We start from the raw sequence: 22,899 nt of genomic DNA on the forward strand, positions 1-22,899 counted from the left end.
ACAATTCGATATAATATACAGGGGTGGTTCCTGAGGTAATTTGAAGTAACATTTAAAATGTTCCCCGCGGCTTCGTTAATCAGTTATCAACGAATAACACGGATCAATCAGATCGCGGCTACAGCAGACGGATTCCATCTCGGCCAATGCCAACGCTCAGCGAGGTCTGTCACCGAGCCGGAATTCCGTAGCTGCGCTCCGATTGGTCCGTGTTTTTCGCTGATAACTCCTTAACAAAGCCGCGGAGAACATTTTCGCGAAGGAAAAAGTTACTTCAAATTACCCCAGGAATCACCCCTTTGAAGTACAACATTTTTGGAACACCCTGTACAAGCTACATTCGCATTCCAAGAGAAACGTACCAAAGCGAAACTTCTTTTTTTAATATTTCCTGCTTTCGCGCAAAAGTGACTATTCATAGGTGACCCGTGACGCAAAAGCGTACCGAAGCGAAACTGCTTTTTTTAAATATTTCCTGCTTTCTCGCAAAAGTGACTATTCATAGGCAGCCTGTGACGTAAAAGCGAATCATTATGAAACGGACCTCTGACGGATCGTCGCAAAAATTAATAAGCCGTTGGGCTCTGTGCGGTTCGGTGCCACGCAAGAGTGCATACCAAACGAAAACGGCAACTTTGCATTCGAGTCTCGGTTGCTGCGCTGCGTAATCCGTTTTTCCAGCTTAAGGTCATCCGTGAAACTAATCTTTGGACGTGCGCGACTGTCACTCGGCGAAAACGTCACGTTGAACATGTGAACGCGCGACGTCCGGGTAGATCGTGTTAACAAACCGCGGGTTCTAATCGCAAGATCCACTATTATGTAAATACTAATAGAGAACAGGATCTCGATAAGATCCAGCGGAATGATGACATTTTCTAGTGAGGATCGATCGCGTTTAAACCGCTTGTTACACCGAGATTTACTGACAATTTAACACCTGTTCCTGCGATAAATATTTGTTTTAATTAGCTCGGAAACAGTGATAATTATTGTGAGATATCTCCTAACAATATGGTACCTGTTCGCGCAATATGTGCTCGTTTTAATTGACTCTTAAATAGTGGTTGTCTTTTGTAATACCTTCTAACACACAATAGTTATTCAAAATTATGTTTAGCGTTGATTAATATTCCCTTCGTTTATGTGAATTCTGTCGTTTGAACGTGGAGATATGTACATTGCATGTCGCGGTGCACGACGATATCGCAGTACTGCGAACGCGGTATTTGAATAATGTTTAATAACAGGCATGATAAGCAGGAACAGTTACGGAAGACAATATTTATACTGATTGCGAGAGATAATAAATGAAAGCAGTATATTTCTTAGTACACGGGAAAATTTCCAAAAGAAATATCTAGATCATTAATTAGTAGACTGCGGATTTTATGCATTTATCACGAAAATGGGTAAGCACAATTTAAAGCAGTGAACATATTAGAAAGATTTAAAGTCATCAGTGTATTGGTTTCTGCTTAATCAGATAATTAAAAGAAGAAAGAAATTTTTAATTCGCTCCTCTGTCTTGCAATCAATGCAAACATTTTTTATTTTGCATAAAGATCCGCAGTCTATTAATTAGTCATAATGTAGAATATCCTTTAGGATTTTATTATATTTATTAATCCTCTTATTTGGATCGCGAGATGAACAGCTAATTTAAACTTGCTGAAGAATTAGAATTCGAAACTAAAATGTCCGACATCAATTCCGACATTTAGGGGTTGAATAAAAATTTATTTTCCGTCTTAATCATTTGAATAGGTTCAAAATAATATCATCGTATTTTTAGATTTTTTATAATAACTGTATAAAATCCGCGGTCTACTTAATAACTCCGGGTCAAAACGAACCCGAAGGCGAAGCTCTGGAGATGTCACCTTAGGATCGTCTCTTATGCTTTCTATTTGTTCTACTTCCTGTGTGCTGTTGATGAAAAATACGGCCAGTCGGAACACCGTGCGCGTCAACAAGCCGCTTTAACTTTGCAGAGCGGCCTTAAAACGAATTAACCCCATTTGCTGCGATAACTCTTAATGCAATTTCACCGTAAAGCGCACGATTCGTCCGACACGGCTGATTTTTATGATCGCGCGTGTTAACCCTTTGTAGGCGGGAATTTTATTTTAAATGTCCAGGGTACATTTCGCGCTGAACACCCTACTCTGCCAGCTCGTGTTATTTAATTCGAAGAGAAACAGAGGAACGATTGTTAAGCAGCGGTAGCCATTTATATTTTTAGACATGAACTCCACTTTGGAAACGACAGAACTCGGAACCGATGCTCAAAGAACTTTTCACTACGAACCATTTCAAATGCTTATATTGTCTAGCCTTCGAAAATAAAATGTTGTTTTCGCGATAAAATTGTTTGCGTAGATGTACATAATTTATCTGTTTCGTTCAAGTCAATCTTTTCTTAACGACACACGTCATTAACGCTAGAATTACCCGACAGGTCAATTTACCTGTTTCAGATTTTTTCTTTCGGAATTACTGAAATTATAAATTGTTATAAATGTTTTCATACAAAACTTTTTGAATGGACTTTGAAACGTGTGCATATATATGCAGTACTTTTGTGTAGTTAAGTTTGTGTAGTGATCTAATGAGTCTGACGAAATTTTGTTTCTCTTCCTGCTCCTAAAGGTGCTATCTAACAGTCACGTGATCAATCAATAGTTACCCACTGTGATCAAATTAATATGTGCCAGCACACTTTATTCAAACGGATATCTAGAGATGAAATTGAGATCATATTTTTAGAACATTGCCTATAGAACACGAAAATATTTTATTCAAATCTAACCCAGTTAAAATCTCACAAATTCCTTCTATTTTTGTAAAGCAACTGTAATTTAACTTCACGGAAAACTTTCGTTAATAGTAATTATGTTACTCAACGTAGTCGTTCAACCAAGAATTAGAACGAAAACAAGGTTACGTTTGAAAAGCTATTAAACCAGTTCTCCACTTAGGTGAAAGATTATTTAATTAAATTATGCAGAAATTAATGCGCCCGAAGGGAATATAAAAATGAGCAATGTAAAAAGAAATTCAGTCCGTATGCAAAATCTTTATGCAAAGTAAACTGCTAAAGTAGACTGCATTAATTGCAAAACATAGAAACCAAAATAGATTTTTATTTCTTTTTTTAATCAACTGTAAGAAATGCGTGGATATCCTGAATTACATTAACTTTACTATTAAGCTCTTTGTAAATTCTATTTAATATATATTTAATCTATCTGCAATTGCATCGGCCCATGTTCGCCATAAATATATAAAATTTTCAGTCCAGTAATGGTTTATGAAATATATCGCATATTAATTGTGACGGAACGGCATCCCCCACTAAAACAATTATAATTATCATGGGCGCGTGTACGTGGCACCGTGAAAAAAGTTGACGGAAATGGACTATCCTCGCCAGCCGTTTATTAATAATGAATCAGACGCGGAATTATTCTGACGTGGTTGCTTACGCTCCAACTCGTCCACGTCAGGTATATCTGAATCGGCTGGGAGGAGGAAAATGCAAAACAAAGAGTAGATATAGCGTGAGGTAATTAAAATTCTTGACGCAACACCTAGCCGGTACAAAATTCTCTGACCTTTCGAAGAAGTATACAGGGTGATCGGTAACTTGTGCTACGTGTGGCTTATGATCGGTAACTGGTGCTACATATGGTATTGGTATACTTAGTGCTACAAAATCCACTTTGAAAATCCGTCAAGTTCGCGTGCTTACTACTTTTCAGTAGAATTGGCAGGCCATGAACAGACGCGTCAGACGATTCCTGTTCAATAGCGTAAGTGAAAAAAAAAATTGTATTTCTTATTCTAACTAAATGACAATGAAATTAACAGAGAGTTACACGAAGCTTGATCGTTCAGAATGTAAACAGATTAAAGTAAATTTGTGAATAATGTCAATTATCAATTAACACTAACAGTACCACAAAAGAGTATATTTTATTTTATTAATTTAAGATTGCTCACAGTTTTTACAGTAATACATGCTTGACTGAACAAATCTATTTAACAATTTCTAATGGAAGCATCTTTATAATTGTAATAATTATAAACTAAACAATATAAAACTGTTCGGTCGTGGTGCGGTTAATGCTAATAAATCACCCTGAGTAATAAAATCAAATAATTTCTTATGGGGTTGTTGTCTAAAAGAATACATTCAACTTTCTTTACAATGGAGCAACCATTTGGAAGCTTATAGACAAATTAGTTATCGGTAAGTAGAATCTTGGACTAATATCAATCTGAATAAACGAGATGGAATGAACTATGATCGACTCTAAACTGAAGTCACTGTGCAACGATAAAATCTAGGTAGATAATTCCGAAGTATACGGTAGGTATTCCCGATTAACAATCAAGCAACACAAACAGTCAGCTACATATATTAAGGTTCTTCAGCTAATCTAAGATGTCGCGTCGGTGAATTTCGAAATTGTTTTACGAGGTGTTGGAGGAGCACGAAAAGTGTCGGGGCCGTTGTACAATCAAACAACCGGCTCGCGAAAAATACCACGCACGATGGGCGATATATTAAACCAAAATAAACCGTAGGGAAGGAAGACACGAACTCGGGGACTGAAAAGGTTCTGAAAATAACAGAGTCAAACTGGTGTGTGTATTTTGGTTTTGAGTGAAACAGTTATGAAGAACCGAAATTATGAGTATATACAGTCGGTGTACAAAGTACATATTCGTATACATTTTAAAAACGAATAACTTTTTCAAAAGTGGACCCAATAGCTTGAGTTTTTTTCAGACGTTAGAAGGATTAGTTTACTAGCTAATGTGTATTGAATAATTTTTTTTAATTGTTATTAAGAAAAAGAAAAGGTCATGACGAAAATTTAAAACATGTTTATATTGTACATCTAAGTTAGTTCTATACATGTACGAAGTTTCATTGAAATCGGTTGTCGCATAAAAAAGCTATGGGTATTGTAAGATGTAAAAATCATTGAATTTAGAGTTTGCGATTCATTTAATTCGCAGATTCTTACAATTTCTGATATTTTTAATCAATTCTATTTTTTTCATATGTTGCAGAAATCAGGATTTTGAACAAATAATTATAAAAATTTACTCTTGCATGTTTATTATTAGCCGACATTCTCATAACAGTCAGAACATCATTTTGGTTCTTCATAACTTTTCTGAAAATCGAAACCTATATTATAACTGTTTTCAATTCCGGAATATCATATCAATTGCGGATATGAACGTTTCGTTAATAATGATCGCGGCCATCGGGCCCTGATGGAGACAGTTCGCTAACTAATGGCGGTGGGGCTGACGTAGTAATTATAGCGCATCACAGCGACATTAATTACACTGGATAGCGAAGAACGTGATAGTTGGAAAACGGTAAAAACTTGCACGACCGTTTGATTTCTCTATCTTTCGTTACGTGAAACGTTTATCATTGTTCATGATTATTTCAATGTCTTAGACGTCGAAAAGGTTACAAACCATTTAAAAAGTACAAGGTTAAATATTTTTTTGAATTTACAGAACAAAGAAAAATTTAACAGAACTACTACACCGTATTCAGCTTTTTAAAATTATTAAGAGATCATTCCTTATCAAAAATTCTGTTTCTTACAATTGACATTAATACATTCTAAAGTTTGATCAATGATGTAAGTTATTTGTAAATTGGATAGTGTTTCTTGTAAAAGTGAATCTTCATATATGTGAAGATTGAATGAAAGTGAAAAATACTTTACATAAATGATTGCAGTTTCCGAACACCAAAGAGAAGTATACTTTCATTGCAAAACCAAACCTGAAGCTTAGATCGCCATGAATTTTTGTGCTATTCATAATAACAACGCTGGAATTGCAACGCAATATGGGATACCTTGCTCATGCTCCCTAAAGGAAAGGGTCAGCACAAGATTCCCGGGACGAAGGGTGAGAGGACTATAGTCAACCTCTCGCCATGGGTAAGTGAATAGTGAGGAAGCCTTTCTGGTCTCATCCAAGGAGTTTTAATAGAAACGCGATGAACGAAGGGGTCTGTGAGGTATTCCCATAGAATTCTTAGAATCTGAAGATGATCAATGCGCCTGCATACAGAAATGACCACTGGGGATTCGAGCAGGTAAAAATCTTGCGCTACCCTTGACCTTCCTCCAGGGGAGTGGTCAATGGTGTTCTTTGCAGACTTCTCCCCAGAGAGAGAAGGATAATTAGAACGTCCCCTGCAATACGCCACCTTTTCTACCTCTTCCATACGTCTCCTGAGCGCAGAGTACGGTAATGTCTCGACATATGTGAAAAATTTATTAGAACTTGTTTGTTTTTAATTCTCTTGCTACGACACCAAACACGACACAGTTCGGAGCATGGTAACTTGTTTAATTCGCGATTCAGTAGAACCTCGATTATCCGAACGAGATTTATTCTACAGTATCAGTAACGATTTAAGCCAATACTGAAGGCAACTGTTTTGAGCACTCGCGTTTCACTGATTAGTTCGAATAACCGAAGTTGTAACGTATCGTGGATTAAGCAAGTAAATATAATCCGAATGGTGTCGTGTTCGGAGTCATTTTGACGAGAAAAGTGTCACGAATACGGTGGTAAAGGTCTCACCGAATTAAAAACAAAAAAGTGTTGTCACCGAAAAGAATCGGCGTTATCCGGTAAATTCGTCGATTCACTGGGAAAAATCCTGAAATTGCGAAAATCTCTTACGTCGATAGAACAAGAATACACGAAATACTTCAGGGTCGAAACACGCGAGAGGCCAGTATAATTCGAACCAAAGCAAACACTGTCTCGCGTCAAATTTCGCAGCATATTCCCCTCGAATACTGTGCTCGAACGAGACTCCCGCAAAAGAATCTTCTTCCCTCGTCTTGTTTGCCTAATATTTCCGCGCATCTTAACGGTGACGGCGAGCCATCAGCGAGAATGAAAAGTCGTCGGCGATGAAAGAGCACGCGAGCGGTAAACGCCGTTTACGAACAGATGAACGTATCAACGGTCGAGGAATATGTATTTCTGGAGCAGGATGAACGGACTGCGAAGTGTGATGATGCTGTAAAGTTTGCGAACGGTCCTAAACAGGTGCCCCCGCACAATTGACCATCTGTTAATTCAGTGAAATCGATTTAACACTAATTATTTCTTTCACAATTACTGAAATTTTAATTATCTTAAATATGTTTATCTAATCCGAACTTCAAATCAGCAATTTTAACTTCCCAGAATTTTTTAAAACTCGCTTTTGCAGTGAAAAATTCGGAAAAAATTCACAGCAGCGTGTGCCGAAGGAATAGAATTCATTGAACCGTGCTCACCCTATAACTGCACACAAAATAAACGTTTTTTAAGTCAATCCTAAGCAACAGAAGTTGAATGACGTTCTTAAATTCTTTCAACATCATCACAGGTTTGCATGTCACCTATACATTCTCGTCATAAATGCATTGCAGTAATTCAATAAAACAATCACCTAATTTTTAGCACATTGCACGAGGCTGGAGCTTTGTCTGTGCTCCGGGACGACTGATTTATTGGTTTGAATAACCGAGTTTCTGGTTAATCGTTTCGGCAGCGTGCGAAGTCGTCGAAGGATAATTAAACGCGAGCGTGGAAGGCAAATCAAACGGCAACTGTCGATAATGCTCGGAGCTTCATGGTGTAATAACCCCGGTTCCACACCGGCTCTGCGACGCTATCGTTCATCAAGTTTATACTGGCCATAATCGATGTAGGTCGTTACGATCCGTCATTCTGTTTGCCAGCCGAGTGTTACATCAGAACCGCGATTATCGGAACAAATTAGTAACATAACGAGTAAATAATCTAATTGTCCAACGCGATCTATAGGGTCGCCATATACGATTAGGTTTCGAGTATTCCGGTGATTCGATATCAGCCGATACAAGATACCGGGCGAAGTGGCCCGGGGCCGCGTGTCGAACCTTGCTAAAAGATATTCCGCGAATTCGTATAAATAGCAGACAGACAGAGCGAGGAAAATGAGATCAGCTTCGAAAGAGTTTAAGCACCTAGCCAGGGACCAGCGAACCGTGAATTTAACGACACTGCGAATAATGCTAGTACGTGTACACGGTACCAATTTTAGATCGCGAGATTGTCCTGTTTCTTTGCGAATACTTGTCCCTTTGAGCAACCTAATGCACGTTTAACTGACCGCCGCGTCGATTAATGCACCGAATCCTCGAAGCTTCTCGGCCGAAAGCCGAATCAGAAAGGGCTGTTCAGCGAAATGCGTCCTCTTGTGCGAACACGAACTTGCTTCCACGGCGTAGTTGATTTTCGTAAACGAAAGATGATACTTTAGAGCGAACTCGTCTATTTCGTGAAGCTCGTAACCGCAACGCGTTACATTCAACAGAAAACCAGGTGTGCTCAGAGCTAATTTACAGCAGCCCCGACAGAAAATATTCGATAGAAATAGCGAACACGATTCTTGAAAGAATTATTTGAACGTGTACTCGTATATTAGGTTGGTGTGTATGGTATGTCCAATTTTATGTCTTTTGATCTAGAAATATTATAATCTACAGGTTCATTATTAGACTGCAATTTGACACGGCCTAAAGGTTAAAAGAATTAATAGCAAAAATGTATTATATTTTCGACCTAGTGAAGTTAGTAAAGAGAGGAAACCCCGTTCTTAAATGGCTCCCAGTGGTGACCTAATAGAACAGATCGTAAACCCGCAGAAACATGTCGGGTCGAGTTCCCGGAGCCGAGAATGTCACAGGGGAAAGGTGTAATAAGGTGATTAAGACAGTTGGCCAATCTCCGACAGACTCTCGCATTTCCATAGAGTATCATTAAAAGTCTAAAGAGATCGACAGGTAACGCCACTGGACATGATGGTGTACGACTTAGCTGACGTCTGAAGTCTAGACCTAGCAAACGTCTAAAATCCACACCTAGCTAATGTCTAAAGTCTAGACCTGTCATTGAACCTAATGATCTGACTGCGAATGCTTATGCAATTTGCAATTTTTATAGACGAATTTTAAGAGAAAGTCGAATCAAGTAAAATCTTATTTTCCGTGGTGTAGCCTTTTTAGATCCGAAATAAATAAAAATCATACTAAATTCGATCGAATTTGATATTTCAGCAATTTCTTTTGAATTTTCTGAAGCTGTAATTGCATAAAGATCCGCAGTCTAATAATGATCTACGACCTAGTTAACGTCTAGACCCAACAACATTGAACATGGTCTACGACTTAGCCTAGCGAAAAATATGAAACGACTCAACATGTCTACTTCCGCGGCTGTAATCCGCAACCGATAACAGTGACAATCACGAAAGCAAGCAAGGAGCGGAAGGTTTCTCGGTGCTTGAACCGGCAAACAAGTCGCTCGAGTAGACGTTCGTCGACGCGATGAGGACAAACACTGGCAAACACACCGTTGGAAAATTCTGTCCGACGATACGGATCGACAAGCTGATAACGAAAAGCTGATCGAGGTGGATCGGTCAATTGCAACAAGTGCTACGATAACCGACGATCTCTCGGATACGAGTTTCTACAAGTATCGCTCATTTTAGATTGCCTAGATCAAGAAGATTATTTGCATCGACGATTCTTACGAATGATAAAGTATCTGGTGGTCGGTGTTTCAAGCCGGCCTGCCGGACCGACGGTAGTGCGAAAATAAACTATCGATGCCACGTGTGATTGCCCGACAGACTCAGCGAGGCGCGCGCGCGGCCTGTGAAATTGATAAAAAACGGACGTTTGTCGGTATAACGGTACCGTTAGCCGCGTATCGAGAATGTAATCAAACTCTTTGTTTGACGAATGATTGTGAATTCATTCACGGATACCGGGATTACGTCAAAAAACGGTCCGCGGCACTTGCTACCGCTGTGTGAAGGGAATAGCAGCGCTTTAAAACTTGAAAAGGTTTTCTCGGATATTTTATAATTATCACAGAGTTCGTGTAGATATTAAGAAAACTGGCGAAGTTACGAACTGAAAGCTCATTCCACGTTCAAATACTTCAAATTTTTCATGCGGACTCCTAACGGGATTGCTCTTCTATTAACGAAGCCTTTTATAATCCAATTCCCGACCTTTTAGTTCTACCGAACGAAAGTGTAGTTTTCCGTCGAACATAAGCTTTTCTTTAACATGCTGCTATTTTTTTATTTTCTAAATCTTATAACTAGACTGCTGATTGTGATTATGCATTTATCGAGAAATCAGCTGGATGAAATGTAAAACAGTAAACTATTAGACAAATCTAAAAATCTTGTTATAATGTTTTCAATATGTAAAATCTATTAAGTGATGAAATTAATTTTTATTTAACTCCTGCTGTGTTAGTTTTATTGTACGTAAACATCCGCTATGATTTTAGTGAGATTAATTTCTTTAAATGTATTTAAATTCTTTAAATGTGTCTAATGTTTTCACCTACTCATTTTTGCCATAAATGCATAAAATCGACAGTCCACTTGTAACTGATAATTACTGTAACATGATCCATGAAAAATGGCGAGAGCTTGTGATCATCTAAAATGAAAGGGCTTTTATAAATATATTTATAAAGTTCGAAATAAAAATGTGGCGTGCACGTGGCATGTAGGTGTCTTGCACATATATTAATAGATTAAAAAAATGTTTACATTATTAAAACATCTAGTAACTATAATCATGGTTCCGGGGAATTGCCCTCTCAGGTTAATATAAATAAATAATTGCTATCCAACAGATTGGACATGTGACATTTAATAAAACACAAGATGGAACAGAAAGCTGTCACATTGAACAATAATGTGTGTGAAAATGATCTGTAGAATTTGGGCAAGTCGTTGCCCGTTTGGGAAGCAGTGATAGATTTTCTAAGTAGGTCGTGTGCGCGAAACGTTAACAGGTTTCATTAATCGTTTCATCAATTTCAAGCGGTTCTCGCTGCAACGAGCACGTTAAACTCCTTCTTTCTTGATTAACGCGTTTCATTGATTTCACGTCAACGTGCCGTGCCGCGCGCGTTTCCACGATGCTTCTTCGGTTGAGATGCAGCGCGTATTTTCCAACTGGTTGTTCATGAATGCCACGATACTGGAATCCAAGGCCATTATTGACAGTCTACATCCTACTGTTTATTATTTTGGTATACCGCGCGATCGCGACCTTGCGCTTCGATTCTTTTTCTCGATCCGTTCGTCGCGCGACCTTAAAGAATCGCATACCTTCGAACGGTTCAAGAACAAGAGAAACCATTTTTTTTTATACAGTGAATCATTTTTCTTTGGAAGATCAATATGTATTACATATTATTACATTTCCCCAGACTTATTTCTTATTTCATTTCTTTGTTTATGCATTCTGCGAACGGAGCGTAGGAAATTTTTTCTTGAAAATTGATTTATCTTCCGGGCAAAGTGTTTTTGTTATGTATATAATTAACTTCTTGGGTAACGTTTCTGAAGTGGAATGCACGGTTTTTATCGACCTCTTTTTAGCCTTTCGACGAATCGTGTGATAAGATATTTATCACGCGATATTACAATGACTAAGATACAGAGATGTACAGATAATCTCCTTTGTTCTCCTATCAATTTTTACTGTTGAACTCATCTCTTCAATAGTGAAGTTCAATAGTCTATTAGCTGATCAATTTATCATTTTAACGTGTTCCCTTTCCGTTTCGAAGACATGTTAGAAAACACAACACGTAACATTTCTTTATTTTGTAATAACAGTGATACCAACCATTCTTACACTGTATCTATCAATGATAAAAATTTCATTTGGCCCGAAAACGGTACACGTGGCAAGGAAAGTATTAGACACATATCCCATCTACGTGTGTACATCAAAATCTACATCAAAATCAGAAGAAGAGTAATAGAAATAGCGTCCCTTATCTGTACTGCTTCCAATTTTCTCGAACATAATTATTCAAGTCTCGAACATAATTATTATAGTAAAAAACTTAATAATATCTACAGTAGACAACGGCGGATATTTTTGTAATACCGAAGACACGCGAATAAAAAGTTCCAGTACGTGCTGCCATAATAGAATTCCTGGAAAAGCAATCCCAAACATTCCACCAAAATACGAGCCAGACGACCCCCTTCATCTACAGGTAAAATCTTCAAGGGCATCGCACACTTTTTCTGATGATAATATTTCTGACCAGACAACTTGTAGATACCTACGACTCCAGTGACTTATCTCACTTTTATCAAGAGGGAGCTCAAAGCTTTCGATATTAACGGTCAATATCATTGTCGATCGACGATGTTGTTTTTATTTGCGATTGTTATCGGGTGATGATATCAAGATTTCGAGAGAAAAATAATATAAATTTTTCAGAAAGTTAGCGTTTTAGAAATTCGATGCACCGCATTTTCTCGGCGAAATGAACAGCAGCAAATCTTCGAAAGAATACTATTCAAAATTAAGTGGGGGAGATACGCGGCATCTCTATACAATATTTCACTCAACCTTTCAAAAATTCTAATAAGAAACAATGGAAATGTTTTTGCAACAACTACTTTTACAAGTTGCACAATTATAGAAACAGTTGTATTCGGATTGTAAAAAAATACCTCTCCAATTGTTTGCACGCTACTTCCGGATATAATAAACTTTAACACTAAACCTACCGACCATCAAAAGTGACTAATGTGTGTGTGTGTATCGTATTATAAAAATCACGAGATTTACTATAATATGTACTGGAGTCAAAAAATGTATTCAATCAATTCCCCCATGAGAACACCTTTACAATCTCACTAATTGCCGAACAAAAAATCTAAAATGGATCATTTGACCCTCGTTTAGTGTTAAATAGCAATTTCCACGTGCGTTTCACGCATTTCGGATAACCCGATCAGACAATTTTTCAAACGAAAATTGATCAGTACGATAATAAAATGCAATGAAAAAGCTTAGCAAAAAGATAGTTTTTACCACTTCAATTTTTCATAGCAACATTGTGTTTATTTTCATGAATGTATCTCCTGCCGCTTCCCATAAGCGATCGAACACTGGGTCTGCCCCAATTGAGACGACTTGAGATACAACTTCCGAAAGTCGTATAATTGAAAAAGAATGAGCCCGCATATCGGAGAAGAAAAATTCAGAGAAACTAGAGGACTGGATGTTTTCCAGTGATGCGGGCCATTGAGAAAACTTGGAACACGTGTACCAACGGATTGGTAATGGAATCAGCACGGGTGGGGATAAACACCGTGCGGCGCCGTGTACAGACCAATGCCAGGCCAGCAGCTTCATAAAGTCACTTTTACCGCGCTACTCGACTTTAGCGAGCGTACAGGTATCCGTTGTACGCGCGACTCGATTCGACTACATCGCCTCGGAACCGACAGTGTGAAATTTCTGTATGGCTTCTTTGCCAATCACGATGAAGTAAAAAGTCATAATTCCGGCGTTACGCGAGTCCCGTAATGTTACATTTGCTCATCAGATAGCGGCGCGGCGCATCACGTGACGTTTAATTATGTATACACAGAACGGAAACGCGTACTTGTTCCGATACACAATGACTAGACTGTGCACCTTTTATGCAAAATCAAATTTACTCTGTGCTATTCGCTCGAGCTACGCAGAACCATTTCCAACGGTTACTCCCAACGATTAACACTGGAACTTGGATTTTGTACTTTATTATTATGTTCCTCCTATCTACATGCGATATTAATCCACAATCTAATCAGAACGATACCATGTACTCTGCTATGATGCAATATTTTGGTACTCTGCCAGGAATATTAAAATATTTGAAACTATATAGATTCGAGAAAGAGCTGAAATCAAGTTCTGTAAAGGATGTATTCAACGCGTATCGTGTTGGGTCTGTTGCACGCACGAGCCTGTGGTACTTCAACACATTTGAGACTGGGAACATAGACATTTCAAATGCAGTAGCTGAATACCAGCAACGTAGATTCATATACATTTATATAGTAGACTCTTATGGTATTTAGCTATAGACTATTGAAAATTACATGCTACGTTCCACTGGTCGCAAATGTATTAAGATGAGAAATATACATTTATGCATTTTTACTTACCGTTCAGACCATATTTCTCCTGGTTCCTCTTGACCTGGTCGCCAGACAATCCTTTCTCTGGATCGACGTTAAAATAATCTACTGCCTCCTCCACGGTTTTGCTATGGCCGTCCTCCATGGTTCTCTTTGTATTAGTACGTCACTAATGTTATCTGTTCAATGGTTGTCCACGTTCATTCACACTGTAGTTTCTGAAATACAAAGATACCTGGCGTTAGAACTTCTAGAGGACCCGAAGCAAATAATCATGAACCGAGATTTGCTATTCACGTTAAAATAAAACTAGTGATAGAAGTATGATGCATAGTTGAGCAAAAGTGACAAAAAGTAACAGCAGGAAATTTCTAGGGAACAGGCACTCCCAAGTAGAATAAAAAGAAATGTGTCTCTATGTAACTTTGAAGTTAATCCCTATGAAAATGAAAAGGAGAAAAAGTTCACGAGGATAATTATCAAATGAGAATGGAAACAAGAAAAATGGGGGGAGGGGGCGAAAGAAAAAACTTGGAGCGCGGAAGGAACACGCGAAATCCACCGCGTGTACGAAGTTCGCGCGACCGTGTCCCGGGCCCGTTAAAGGTTAAAACCTGCTTGAACTATGATAAGTTCATCGTGGCACATATACCGCTTGGTTTTTTCCGGATTCTGTTTTCGGGCGAGCACGGGGCGGCACGGAGTTCCGAACGAAAAAACGAACTCACCAGAAACGGTGTCGAAGCGTTCGATGACGACGACGACGTGTCACAGAAAAATTACGTTACGGTTGCCGAATATTTAGGTTAGCTACAAGTCTCTAAGTTGCACTCGAGCACACACAAAAAAAAACTAACGAGGAAACGTAATTGGCACGGAGAAACTGGCCGGACGCTAAGAATAATAGTCCTGCGGCCGGAACACGACGTATCACGATACGCGGGCACAGAAATTCGAGACGCACGTCATTTTCTTAACGGATATATTTCCCCTAACTGCTAAGCAAACCTCCTCTTCCGTGAGACTGACGCAGCGAACGGCGAATCATTGCACAGGCGCGCCACCTCGCGGAATGCCCTATTAACAAGTTGCAGAGCGCAGTTGCCACCGCGCCGTCTGCGACTCGCTGCTTTCAAACGTAAATATCACAGAAATACGTACGCGATCGCTAAACGGACTGCCGGTTTCTCGTAATTCGATCCCTGTTCGTTTCCTGTGTCGCGGGAATATCGCGATCAACCTAGGTATTCACCGTTGTTGCATTATTTCGCGAATCCCGCGTCACCGTCGGCGCGCCATGCCGCAGAAAAGTGCGGCGAGTCGAACGGACCGAGCATGTGGAGCGACGCCATTGGCTGGACAGCGTTCGTGAAGTATGACGTGCTCGGCTATTTTCAGTCTTCTGCTAGTCTATTTCCTTGGCGCGTATTTTAAGACATTCAAAGGACATTACTATATTGTCGTTATGTAACTGTTGCTCTCGTACTCTTATTATTTCATCTCGGGGATTTCGCTGAACGAATTAACATTCCGCCACGGCAATCCGCTCAGCTGATTAGCGATCCGGAGCCAAAGGATTCGGCAAATCGAATAAGAGCAGGCCCGTTTAACAGCGAACTGTTCGTTAGTTATGTAAAAGTGAAGTCACGGGGGCTGGAAACTGTATGAACATTTTCGATACTGTTATGTAACGAAGAGAGACTTTGGGTCGACTTTGATCGCTCATACTTTGTTCTTGAATGAAGACGAAGTTCGTACCCTATTTGAAAATAATATGCGTGCGGTTATATTTAAAAATTACAGTTTCATTAATCAATTGTATCGTCACCACTATTTTCTACAATTGTCTTCGAACATTTTACAACCTGATTTCCTTTCTCGTAGAGGTTACATGTTTTCTGAAAATAACATTTTCAAAAAAGGTCACGAGGTAAATTGGGTACGAACTTTTGCAATCATCCAATATGTACACACACGTATTGTTCAATTAAATTCTTTTTTATTTTAATATGGAACTATGTTGTTGGTCAATGATATCTTATAAGGTAATTCTGGATTATAACGTAAAAAATAAGAAAATATGATCAAAACTATTCTGTTATTCATACGTATTAATATGTATATTTAATATCATAAGCAGTAGCATAATTTTATGTATAATTAAATGTATAATAAAAAAAAAAACATCATACACATGTATAAGAAAAGGAGTAAACGTTAATTATAACTTTACTTGAAGTATCAAGTTATTGTAACCCATCAAGAGAGTACCAGGAACGTATTGTGCTATGCTTTCAATAAGAATCTAGAAAAATGCTTAAAAAAAACTCATTTATTAATTAACATGGTTAACATCGATTCGTCCACGAGATCGGCAACGCCAGCAAAATTTTTCTTTCAATTTTGTAGAAGAACGTTCGTCTTGTATTCGATGACACACATGAGTACATAGCGCGCAGAGTTCTAAGAGGGACACCTAGATCCCATCAGTTTACGTGTTATCCAACCGCGGAACGGTGTTAGTACGTAAGCACACCGAGAAATTACTGCACGATCGAAAGTGTCAATGTCGATCGATTCGGTTGCAGGTTCAAGGTCGACGATCGGCGAACTTCAGGTTAGAATCAAGTTCAAATGTCCGATATAGTAAACGTCGAAGCCAAGGTTAGGTGCTAAACTTAAGTGTGAATGGGAAGGGCGGTGTGGTCCATCGGGGTTACGGTCACCAAAATCGGTCACAAGTGACAACCACGTAGAAGGAGCAACCTGTCCGACGATCCCGGGGATGATCTTTCATTCCGACCCGAATCTGTTCGACTAGCAAAAGTCCTCAAATAGCCGATCCCGATGGAGCGACACCTGGGTCCGAAGTGACGTTTGATCGAATCTTTGTCAAGGACTCTGCCACTTTTTCCCGCCACCTCTCCTCCTCTAGCTTGCTTTCTGCTTCTTAAAGTGCATTCAAACGAACAAGAAAATTATTAAAAAACTCCCGCAGAACTAACCCTTTCTAATGTAGCGGGCTGTCTGGTTGCACCAACGAAAATATGCGAACGGTCATATCAGTCGGTTTGACAAACTTTGAATAGTGACACGCGCTAAAAGGCCAGACGACTGCGGCTAGACGATTGGTCGCACGGGACTGACGGGTACACTTGGGAACCGGTCCGAAACCTGTCCGGTCGACCAGCTCGTTCAAACGCCCGGGACGCGACTAGCCGGCCAAATCGCGCGTGCCCCAGCGGACGATTTTAGCACGTCTCTGACGACGACTTCCTAATTATTTTGGCAGAGATGTTCAGGAGGCACTCTGATTTCTCTCTCCCTCCCTCTCGTTTCGCTCTATCGCGCTGCCACTGGCTGTGCGTTTATGTTCCCGCTCCCTCGGCCGTCTCTTCCCTTATCTCTAGACCGGGATACTCTCTCCCTGCTTTTTACCAGCCGTACGCATTTTTCTACGATCTACCTTAGCATTCTCCGCGTCTACTTTTAGAATTACACGTTTCGCATTTTTATTTTATCCGGTAACCGAGCAACGTCATCCTCCCACCCCTTCTTCTCCGATCAGAGTTATTGCATGTGCATGCACACATTTTCGTCGAGGTTACGTTGTTTTATTATTACAGGTACCACTCGCCAAAAAACATCGAATAAGTGACGACGGCCGTGTACACGTAAGCGGGATGAGTCATTTTAAATTAAAAGGAGCGAAACGCTAATGCCAAAATATTGTTAGGTAACCGACTGGCGGTGATATAATATTCCAATCGTTGCGGCGCGGCGGAACGGTTTCTATTTGAAGATGAGATGCAACATGGTGGACGGGCTATAAAGATAGGAAATGTAGTACGTTTGTTGGCAAACAAGTAGAGGTCGTGTTTGTATGTAACGTGAGTCTCACATCGACACGTCCGATGAAGCAATACACTATGTTAGTCTAGCTCAAAGTTGGGTATGTTATGCTAATCCAAGATCAAACCAACTGTGCTGAACAACAGTTTCCGTATCGTGAATTACTTCCGGTAATGTACAATTTAAAGAAAACAAGAAACGGGAAATTACTGTATCATTGCTACGAGTATTTGGCAAAACATTTCGAGAACTTTTGACAAACTATGAAGAATTAAGCGGAAATTCAACGTATTTTCCGTGCAATTAGACCGATATTACGACGCTTCCGGTTAAGCTTTCTATTCAAACGGTTTCCGATGGCTAACCCCCGTTGCCGGTCGATTCCATCGAATAGATCTTTAAAGGGAAACGATTCGAGAGATCACTGGACACGCAGGACTTTTCACGATTCCGTAACAAATGCACAAGAGTCCACGGTGCGGCTAGTTCCTTTTAGCTTTGCAATCACACAATCACTTTCCGGTGTCCATGTCCGTTCGAATTTCTCTCTCCGGCGTTCTATCCTCCTATCGTCCCCATTAGTTCGCACTTGTGTCGGGTGGGATGTACCATCACAAAACACTAACTCGGCGGTGATCACCGGGGCGCTGGTGCAGCGAGTGGGACTTACCAATGCTTCTTTCTTCAGCGGAGGGCCCGTTCTCCGCTCGTGTCTCGTCGCTTTTGTGGAAAAAAGCACCGGCACCCGTGGGCAGGTCCCGGTCCCAAAACACTGGTCAAGCGGCACGAATTCGGTACGAGCTGGCTTGCGAACGGTAATGTACAATCTCGTCGTCGAACACTGTGTAACTGAGAGTCTAGAAGAGAATTATCCGGATCGGCTACTCCTCCGTGAGCATCGCTCGAAACGCGTGCTTACTATTTACTCTTTACATGGAAGGGTGAGGGCGAAAACAAACAACAAACATTCAAAGGGCAACGCCTGCGCTGCTGAACGAAACGAAGCAACGAACGTCGCCGAAATTCCTTTAAATAGTCCGTAGGCGTCGCTACCTGGCGGCGAGACACCGAACGAGGGAAAACTCTGGCCGGAAGCCAGTGGTCCCGGCGACTGCTGCACAGCCTCCTGTGGCTGTCGTCGCAGTTTTTTCGATTTAACCTTCGAATTTGGTGAGCCGACTCTCAAGAGGATTCGGAACAACGCGTGGAGACCACCCTGTGCGCCTTTGTTCACCGTCGCGCCGACAACAATTACGCGAGAAACGCGCCTCGCCTCGATCCTTCTTCCACCGACTTCCGGTACCACGACACCTCGGCCGCCATTGCGATTCGTCGAGTTCTCCGCAAGGAATTCGCCGTGAAAAAAACATTCTTCTCCGCAACGAATTACGAGCATCAAACATTTTTATCGGTCGAAGGTCTTCTCGAGAAGTCCGTTCGTAATCGAAGAAACGTATAAAAGGAAAGATTATAATATTCGTGATGATCGTTCGACGATATATCGATTGGTACAATGTTCGTATTGGAAATGTTCAAGGTACAGGGATTTTTCTTAAGATCGAAAATAGGTGGTTGGCTGCTGTCCAAATGCGATATCAGGTACAACCTCAAAGGTAATTTATCGGCGGCGACCCCCAACGACCGAACTTGTCCGAGAAATTTGTTATTTCGCCAGTTGGGACACATCATTTATATTATCACGCCGAACAAGGCAAAGCCACCGATTAAACTCCATCGCTTTGTTCTGTTATTGTCTCTGCACTGACAGGCACGAGGCGGTGAACCTTGATCGTCTCGAGGGGACCACGACTCGTTATATAATTTTCCTTTCGTGACGTCTGGTCCAACGTGTAGTAAATTTAAAATAAATTGCCGCTTGTGTTACCAAGAGTGAGATCTTTGACATCGCCTCCTGCACCGATACACCTGTAAACTCGTAATGAGTTCCGAAAACGTAATACTTTCAGAGGATATTCGCAATTGGAGCATAGAATATCTCTTCATCTGGAAGCGCAACGGTACAATTTGGAATTCAATTAAGGAGATTTACCAACTCGACTACGTGAACGGAATCAGCTTATGTTCTTGCAGCTCTGCCACCTCGGATTAGACGAGCGACTGATATAGCGAGCGTGACCAAAGTCTTCTAGCTCGATCAGCGATTCTCGTGCATTTGAATTCAAACGGAGAAGCAGCATGAGCATTATTCATAAATAGGTGCAGAAAAGAAGCATTAGCCGCCCACGCGACGGCGCTTCTTGAACGCTTCAAGTATAAGATCGGGCGGGAGCAGCGAGCAAGCGAATGGTCGTGGAGCAGATGGGGGATGAAGGAGATGAAGGAAGACGTACGGACGGTCAACGTTCTGTGCTTCTTTCTCGGTTTCTAAATACATTTAATATCCGGCTACGTTTCGGTCCGCGTGTCGTCCGTGAGACGGCGGTTCTCCCGGAGAAAATTCCATAAATCGGAAGTGAACGGGTCGGCTGCCAATCAAAAATAAACGTGCATCAAGTCAAGGAAAATATTGGGTGCAATCGCCACCGCTTATTTTCGGAAATGCCGTTGCGAATCGAGGGAAACGCGTTTCCTTGAGCCGGCCAAATGAAACGGGATCGTCGGTTGTTTGATTGTACGTGTCACGAGAATCTCAGCCATCCGAGTCCGTAATGTATCCATCGGGAGAGAAAGAGCGAAAACTCTCTCTTTTTCTCTCTCGTCCGAAGGTTGCCTCTTTCACGGGAATCGGTTAATAAGTTGCCGTGATAGGCCTCGGGTAACATCTACGGGCATTCTCTCATTACGACGAAACGAAAATAGACGTCGTTATTTCGTCGGTAACTCGTAGTCGCGGTTCAAAGCATCACGTTATTTTTAGGTAAAACATAAAGTGTTACGTAAAAGACAGCCCCGGTGTACCGACCGTTCCGGGATTCATTAGGCGAACCATATTTTTCTTTTTTTATTCTAGAGCCACCGAGTAAAGTCGACGGTGGCCGTTCTACGTTCATTAGCGAAAATAGTTTCTTAGCGCCCGGTGTTTTCCGAGCCGTTGGAAAAAAATGTAAATCGATCTAGACAATTTTTAAGCGTCACGTCCTCACGAGCACATTATAAACGGGCATTATCTCATTTATTTTAATTTCGATGTCGCTGTTACGACGCCCCGTTGTTTACGAAACCAGCCGACGACGTACATTGTAACGACGCCTATTCTATTCAACGGAACACGTGTTCTGGCAATTCTGATTCCGCGCTAACGTGAATTTCAATGGACAGACCCCCCGAAATAGAGCTACGAGCGTGTCAGCCTCAACCTAGTCGCAACGGCATGGCATGGCAGCCCGAGTCCTATTTATTTATGGACGTTTTTCTGAACGAAGTGCTAAACACTCGTGATGAGACAGCGTGTCAGCTCCAGTGATCGATAGAACGTAACACCACCGTTCCTAGTCGAATCTTTTTTTCAGATTTGATAAAGAACACACACACGCACACCAGTTTCCGCGGAGCATGCGCCAGGCGGGCGGGTGGACGCCTTGGCTAAAATATTGCCTGGTGCTTTAAATGGGACAAATCGGAACGTCGATAGAAAGTTCGTCGGCGGAGTGATCTATATTCATGAAAACCCGGCGTGGTCGGTTCGGCGCGCGAGGAATGGTGTGAAACGAAGCTCGGGCCGGCTCTAGCGTTCGGCCAACGACAAATCATCGCCGAAGACGGCGCTCTCCGAGATTTAAAGGGAGGCATCAAGAGGATCAAAGTTGAGATTTCGTATGACAGATAGGGGTTACGGGGAGTAGCAGAGCGTGCAAGATACGTCTATTCTGAATTCTGGCAACGATAATGCCTCCCAGGGACAGGCGAGTGGATTGGGTGTAACACGCGCCCGTAGTCCCGCAAACAACTAATGACGCGTCCCGTACAAAGGCCGCCAGTTCTAATTTCGTATTATCCTGTCGGTTCCTAAAAATATGCGCGGGACACGGATGTGAAGCGTGGGTACGTTCACTTTTTAACGAGGAAACGGAACCTCTTACGCGCCCGCCGTTCGACCATCCCGAACAACTGTGTTTCGAGGTACATGCACGCGCGACCGTTCGCCGTGACAAGGATCTCGGTATATTCGTGAAGCTTTCAAGATCACCATCGAACAGTAAAATCGTATTTTCGCAGCAGCTATTATCAGATACTAAAATAATGACTTCTAAGTACAGTCCAGATTCTGAACGGACTGTCTGAATGAGAAGGGTCGTCGCGCGTTGCGTTTAATACCGCGTTAACGGGGGTAACTTTGGCGTCTGCTTGCACTGAATATTCGAAATATGTTCTAAACATAGAGATGTTTCACTGGATGAGATAAGGTTGTTGCTCCACGACCATCATCGAGAAAAGGGGACAGTGTCTCTAGCCACACGCTGAAAGATACACGCATAGCGCGTTTATTAGGCTGTGCGATAGATCCCACGACGAAAGACGTCCACCGGTTCCATTTCTCCGTATGACGAGAGGTAATCCTGCTCAGCGGATTCAGTGCGAGGCGAACGATCGATCGTTACTTGTTGCACGTTCGAGGGATGCGAGACCTGTTCGTCCGAAATATTTCGGAGACCTAGTTCTGCGACGATGTTCATCACCTGGGACGAAGAGCGTGCACGTGTGCATGCATAAAAACAACAACGGGTCTTTGGCTCAGCCGGCTTGCGTCAGAGAGACATTCTTTCCGGTAGGAAGTCTGGGGACACGGAGTCAACGCGTCTGTCAAGCGAGCCTAACAGCCGTGGATCAAGAACGATCGGCCCGTGGACGTGCGCAGGGTGCGCCGCCGTCTTGTTGCGTTGCGTTGCGTCTTGTCGCGTCGCGTCGCAGGCGATTTTCAGGGTTAACCGGAATATCGGTGCCACTTATGTAAAATCATGTGCGAGTAACATTGGTCTAATTATAAACACGGCAGAGTCAGCCTGGTCTGTACACGTTCA

The 22,899-nt window shown here is 41.3% G+C and overlaps 1 protein-coding gene across 5 annotated transcripts in view; it reads right to left on the reverse strand.

The window, feature by feature from the left end:
* Positions 1–18,932, reverse strand: part of Serca (ATPase sarcoplasmic/endoplasmic reticulum Ca2+ transporting SERCA) — a 54,827-nt gene extending 35,895 nt beyond the window's left edge. For 3 of the 5 annotated variants that reach the window (XM_076433649.1, XM_076433647.1, XM_076433645.1), the window contains exons 1-2: positions 18,591–18,932; positions 14,096–14,286 (exon numbers count right to left, since the gene is read on the reverse strand). In XM_076433649.1, coding sequence (XP_076289764.1) covers positions 14,096–14,213 — 118 coding nt within the window. In that variant the 5' untranslated portion in view covers positions 14,214–14,286; positions 18,591–18,932. Of the gene's footprint in view, positions 1–14,095; positions 14,287–14,796; positions 15,120–17,073; positions 17,294–18,590 lie in introns of those variants that run through there. The other 2 variants (XM_076433648.1, XM_076433646.1) reach the window with 2 other exon arrangements.
* Between the last annotated feature and the right edge of the window lie 3,967 nt (positions 18,933–22,899).

This window comes from Lasioglossum baleicum, chromosome 11 (assembly GCF_051020765.1).
Source record: "Lasioglossum baleicum chromosome 11, iyLasBale1, whole genome shotgun sequence".
NCBI lineage: Eukaryota > Metazoa > Arthropoda > Insecta > Hymenoptera > Halictidae > Lasioglossum > Lasioglossum baleicum.